The sequence below is a fragment of the Eurosta solidaginis genome, chromosome 3 (genome assembly GCF_040869045.1).
Source record: "Eurosta solidaginis isolate ZX-2024a chromosome 3, ASM4086904v1, whole genome shotgun sequence".
NCBI classification, from domain to species: Eukaryota; Metazoa; Arthropoda; class Insecta; order Diptera; family Tephritidae; genus Eurosta; species Eurosta solidaginis.
This window is the reverse complement of record NC_090321.1, coordinates 272,013,819-272,019,818: the sequence shown is the minus strand read 5'-3', so window position 1 is coordinate 272,019,818 and position 6,000 is coordinate 272,013,819. Positions and strand designations below refer to the sequence as shown.

Genomic DNA, 6,000 nt, shown 5'->3' with positions numbered 1-6,000 from the left:
CGAGAATTTTTCGATGGTGGAGTTATTTTTTTAACCTTTTTCTCGTTAACATAAATAAACAAAAAGTAATACTGTATTGGTAGATTTTCGAAATTCGAATGTTTTCAAAGTTATAACACTTTTGGTTTTCTGAAAAGTTAAAGTTTTTAGCCAAAAGGGGGGGAGGGGGCAGAAATTGCGGTTTATATGGGGTATATATTATATATACGACCGATTTCCATGATTTTTCAGGCAACAATATGTGCTATACACGAAAGCATTTTGGGAATTTTGAAGCTTCAATCTGATAAATTGAGGAAGATATGACAAAAATCCTGTTTTCTGAAAAATCGGTTATATGGGGGATATATGCTATGTGCCCCGATCCGTCCGGTTCCGACAAATGTCTAATCGGGCACCCAAATATACCCGCTCACCAAGTTTTATCAAGATATATCCAAAATTAAGGGACTAGTTTGCGCTCAAACAGACAAACAGGCGGGCATGGATAAATCAACTCAGATCGTCATCCTGATTAATTCGATATATCCTTTAAAGACTTACAATTTTGAGGTTCGTGACAAAACTTAATATCCCATTGGCGGCCGCCGTGAAGTGTTGGTAGCGTACCGCTACCACACTGAAGATCCTGGATTCATGCCTCAGGCAAAGCAACATCAAATTTTTAGAAACAAGTTTTTTTTAATTAGAAGAAAATTTTTCTAAGCGTGGTCGCCCTTCGGCAGTGTTGGGCCAGCACTATGAGTGTATTTCTGCCATGAAAAAGCTCTCAGTGAAAACTCATCTACCTTACAGAAGTCGTTCGGACTCGGCATAAAACCAAGTAGGTCCCCGGTCCCGTCAATTTGTAAGAAAAATTAAAAGTATAACGACGCAAATTGGACGACAAGCTCGGCTTAAAATCTCGTCGGACGTTATTGCGCCTACATATATATAATATATATATAGGTATGGAAGATAAAGCAGAAAATAATTGGATAGAGAGTGAAGGGGGAGAAGCGAGGTCCACTTTTAAAATGTAAGCCAACTCGGGCAGAAAAAAGGCTGCCGAATACTATAGTTGATGCTCGTATATAGATAGGAATTCTAAGCAATTTTGGAAAAGTAAAGCAGTGACGTCGTCTCCTGTTTTTTATAAACTTCATTCCTCTAGGTGGATTTCACCTTTTTCAACGATATTTAATTTATGGGTTTTATAAACCTAAATTCAATATTCGTACGGGAAAGGGCAGTGGTGGGGGATATCGCTTAACTGCTTTTTTAATTGTCAACTCTGTACCTATTTGACTCAAAGCATTGTTTTTTTTGTATATGGGCCACATAGATCAAGCTCAAGCAATTATGAAGGCGTGAACACTTACATCACGTCTTTCCCTGGAACCGCTCTTCTAAGTCGTCATTTCGTTGGGTAATTCAGACATTTGCGATCATTTTTAGATCATTTCGGATTGTTTTTGGAATCATATCGGGGCCATTTCGCCATTTTCGAAATAAATTCGAAACTATTTGGGCCAGTTCGAGACTGTGCTCGGAATAATTTCTATTTTACTTCAGGATTGTTCTAGGACAGTTTCGGGAATGTGATCGGAATTGTTTCGGAACTATTTCTACTTCAGGGACTATTGAGGAACAATTACGGACTATGCTCTGAACCCATTAAGGGGATATTTCAACATTTTTTAAGGACTACTTCGGCACCGATTATAGATTTCTTTTCAAAATCATCTCGGAACTACTCAGTTTCATGGCTGTTTTCGTAACAATATCACCGATACCAATGCGTCACATCTCTGGCTTTGTTTACCTCGGACCAATTGTATTCAGTATATGTGACCTGGAATCATGAAACGACCCTATTGTGCGAAAATACCGTTCTTCACTTTTTGGGTGATTCTTATAGGAAATTTAACGCTATTTCCAATGGAACAAACCTCAGTTTTCTATCTTTCTTAGTTTTTTCACAAATCACATTTAAAGCCAAATCGGACCACTTATACGACTTTTTGAAATATTTCGATCCATGCGCCACCTATCGGAGTTTTTTTCTTATTATTGCATTATCATCGGGTTCTGAACTATATTCCAAGTTTCAAGCTTGTAGTTTATCGAGAAGCTACTTAAATTTTAATTACAAAATTCGTTCACAACAGCCAGCCGCTACACAGAGTCAAGCTAAACAAAAACTTGAAACGCGTTTTTTCTCGAAAACTTGTTTTCGCAAAATAGCCTCGTTTCATGATTCCAGTTCACATATGGGTCATACAGATAGACGTCAAAGCAAGTTTGGAAAAGTTACTTTTTTTGCCGTTCCGTGGTTATTTTAGGAACCTTTTGTTTTAGGGCTTTTTCAAGGTTTTTTTTTAAACCATTTCGGGAATGTTTCTTGATGTTTCCATAAAAATATCACCGAAACCTTTTCGTGACTATCCCCATATAGTTTCGAGATTGTTTTTGAGAGTGTTTCAGAACTCTTTCGGACCATTTCGGGAATGTTTTACAAATCTTTTCGAGGCTGTTCGAGAGTCATATCGGGGAGACTGCTACGGAACTATTTCAAGATTATTTAGGGATCATTTCTTAAAGATTTTCAGCGGACTATTTGCGATTGTGTGCGTCGTTATGTTGGGATCTTTTTGGGACTGTTTCATGATTATTTTCTAGATAGTCCAGGAAATGTTTTCAGGATCTTATCGAAGTATGTCGCAATATTTGAATGTTTTATTTCTTCGTGAGTACTGGGTCACGGTTATAGGTTAGTGTGAAATAAATATGGAGAGCTTATCCACTTATTAACAAATTAATGCGGATATACACAATGTTTTATTTATTGTGTATCTCACTATCAAATACTTTTTTATTATATAATTTTTGTGAATTATTGTACATTAATCGATTTCTTAAATTATTTAAACTTTAAAGCATATGTACATACATATATATGTACAAACTGCAGGTTAACTTCAAATTTTCGAGCTTTAAGTATTGTACATTTGTTTGTAGAATTCGATGGTTTGAGTGTCTTAAATTGTATTAAATTTTACAACTATTATTGGCTTTTGTGTTATATATGTACATTTGTATGTACATTAATATACATTGGGGAAATATTTTGTTGAGATTCTGTGGATGATGCAAATTACAAAATCAACATTTATATTGATCCTTAATAGGAAGAGCGACGTTTGTAGTTGCGAATATTATTTGCTAAGCAGCAAGCAAATATGAAGCCAACAAACTGAAAAGAGAAATGGATTTTTATTTTTAATTTTATAAATATTTTTTATTTCAAAAATTTACCTCAATAGCCGCAATTATAAGTCCAACGTATTTGATAATATCGCTGTTCTTATCCCAGAAGTCAACAAATGTCTGCTTGCAGCCACGACGATAAACATTTTCTATACGACAATTGCTGTCCTTGCAGCACGATGGTGGATAATAGCCTTGGAATGAATAATCCACATAGGAATTTTTACCACAGCATTCCATCTGTAATGTAAATTTAATTTCAATAAAATGAAATGCGATTAACAATTTTATATTGTAACGAATATTAGCAGCACTAACGGATACTATCATCTCTAAGCCGATGCTAAGCAGTGACTTGATGCACATCAATAATTCAATCATTATGTCTACACATATGTACGTATACGCAGCGGAAAAGCCACGCACAAAGCCATGCAGATATCTTATCTGAGATGCTCGCAAAAGAATGCAATTATAATTGTGGAAGTGTCGCTCACAAATACACGCGCATATGAGAAGCCATACACGTGCATCTGTAGTTATAATTTTATAGCAGTAACTAAGTAAATTCCGGAAGCGCCTAGAAGATGCAACGAGGAAATCAAAGAGTATAAAAGGCAGCAACAGTAGTGGCGCTACAATCAGTTGGATTTAAGACGCTATCTAGCGAGCAATAGCAGTATAATCAGTTTGGTTTAAGCAAGCTATTGGTTGCAAAGTATAAGTGTTATTGTGAAGTACTTCAATAAAGACCATTTTTGCATTATTCAATATTGGAGTTATCTATTCAACAGTTTAGCGATTCGAACGTTAGCAGAAGATTGCAAATAAAAGAATTTGCAGTAAATTCGTTACAATATCAAATCGGGTACAATGGTAATAGGAATTACTGTCTAACATTGATACCGATCAATGATCTAGAAACTTTCTCCACACTCGATCTTTTACTCAGGATATGAGTGAGGCTTCTTTCGAAAACAGTGCATAAAACGTATGAGGGATGAGTCTAAAAGCCGAACAGATTAAAACATCTAGAGGCGCACGTAAAATCGATTTCTGGCGTGGCAGTAGTGTGTACGGTGTGGCGACGGGTCGCCATGCGCAATGTACTGTGCGATTCTCTTCCAACTCGATTCTGCGTTAGCTGGGGTCATTTGGGAATCAATTCCGCGTGATTTTATGGACTCTCCAGGGGCTGTATTCAGTAATTACCCCCAGGAGTCCTCACAGGGCAATTTGGGCACTATTTCGGAATAATTTTGGGAACATCAGAATTTTCCCGGAGTCATTTTGATGTCATTTCGATATGATTTTTGGACTCCCTGGTGGTCATCCTAATGTCATTTGGAGATAATTTCGGGGACTCCCTTGGGGTCCTCCAAGGGTAATTTGGGCAAACTTTAGGGATGATTTTGGGGTCCTACGAGGCCATTTCGGCATGATTTAGGAGACTCACTCGGGGTTCTCCCAGGGCCATTTGGGGTAGTTTCTCGATGATTTTTGTACTCTTCGTGATCTTCGTACGTCATTTTGGGTGTCATTTCGAATGACTTCGGGGACTCCATCGGGTCCTCCTGGAGTAATTTCGGTATGATCTTGGAGACTCTCTCGGGATCCTTCAGGTTCATTTGGGCATCACTTCAGGTCATTAGTAAGTAATGACGGGGGTCCTATTGGGTCCATTTGGGGGTAGTTTCGCGATGATTTTGGGGACTCCCCCGGCATTCCGCCGGGGTCATTGGTGATCACTTCAAAAAAATTTTTTATTTTATCAGACGTTCCGTGACAGCTCACATTTTTTACTATAGGTATTTACGTTTTCTAAAGAATATTTTCCTCACGCATTTGATAACTGTATCCCATCAGTCACCTCATCACATTATCTTACAAAAATCTCTTAACGAGGATAAGTGGCAAAGTGCTTTATCCACTCCCATCGCTATCACGCAAAGCATTCGCATGCAAAAAACCCGTATATATGTTGTTGTTGTAGCGATAAGGTTACTCCAAGAAAGCTTTGGGGAGTGTTATCGATGTGATGGTCCTTTGCCGGATACGATCCGGTACGCTCCGGTAACACAGCACCTTTAAGGTGCTAGCTCGCCCATCTCGGGAACGATTTATAAGACCACATTAAACCTTCAGGCCATCCCTCCCTCCCCACCCCGAAGTTCCAGGCGGAGCTTGGGGTCGCCAGAGCCTCGTCTGTTAGTGAAACGGGATTCGCCGCTCGAAGGTGAGGTTGACAATTGGGTTTGGAGAAGCTATGTATTGCGCTGGCAACCTGAAAAGGTTGCGCTACACAACCCCTTGAATCTGGTATTTTAGTCGCCTCTTACGACAGGCATACCTGCCGCGGGTATATTTTAATCCCCTAATCATGGCCTATAGCCCCATAAGGAAGTGATGGAGCAATCTTCCCATCCAGGGAAAATACACATGCCAGTTGTCCTGGTCAATTTTTCTGACGAACGGAGAATGTATTGCCTATTTGGATTATATGACAGATTTTCTTGATAGTCCGAAGTTGTTGTTGTTGTATAGGCGCAACGCGAATTGGGAGTGCTGCCGGAAAGTGGTCTGGGAATTTTAGTCTCCTCTTACAACATGCATACATAACCACAAGCTCCTTTGGTCGTCATAAGGGGGCTCCCCATATAAGCCTAACGCCGGTCTAGTGTCCCGTAACTGGGACTGTGATTAAAATTTCCTTAGCCTAATTAGAAAACTCCCTGTTCTATTCAAGTTGCT

At 38.9% G+C, this 6,000-nt stretch overlaps 1 protein-coding gene across 2 annotated transcripts in view; it reads right to left on the bottom strand.

The window, feature by feature from the left end:
- Positions 1-2,801: 2,801 nt before the first annotated feature.
- LOC137245589 (23 kDa integral membrane protein-like) overlaps positions 2,802-6,000 on the bottom strand; it is a 54,649-nt gene continuing 51,450 nt past the window's right edge. For both annotated transcript variants that reach the window (XM_067776493.1, XM_067776492.1), the window contains exons 5-6: positions 3,298-3,489; positions 2,802-3,235 (exon numbers count right to left, since the gene is read on the bottom strand). In XM_067776493.1, the coding sequence (XP_067632594.1) occupies positions 3,164-3,235; positions 3,298-3,489 (264 nt within the window). In that variant the 3' untranslated portion in view covers positions 2,802-3,163. The remainder of the gene's footprint in view (positions 3,236-3,297; positions 3,490-6,000) is intronic.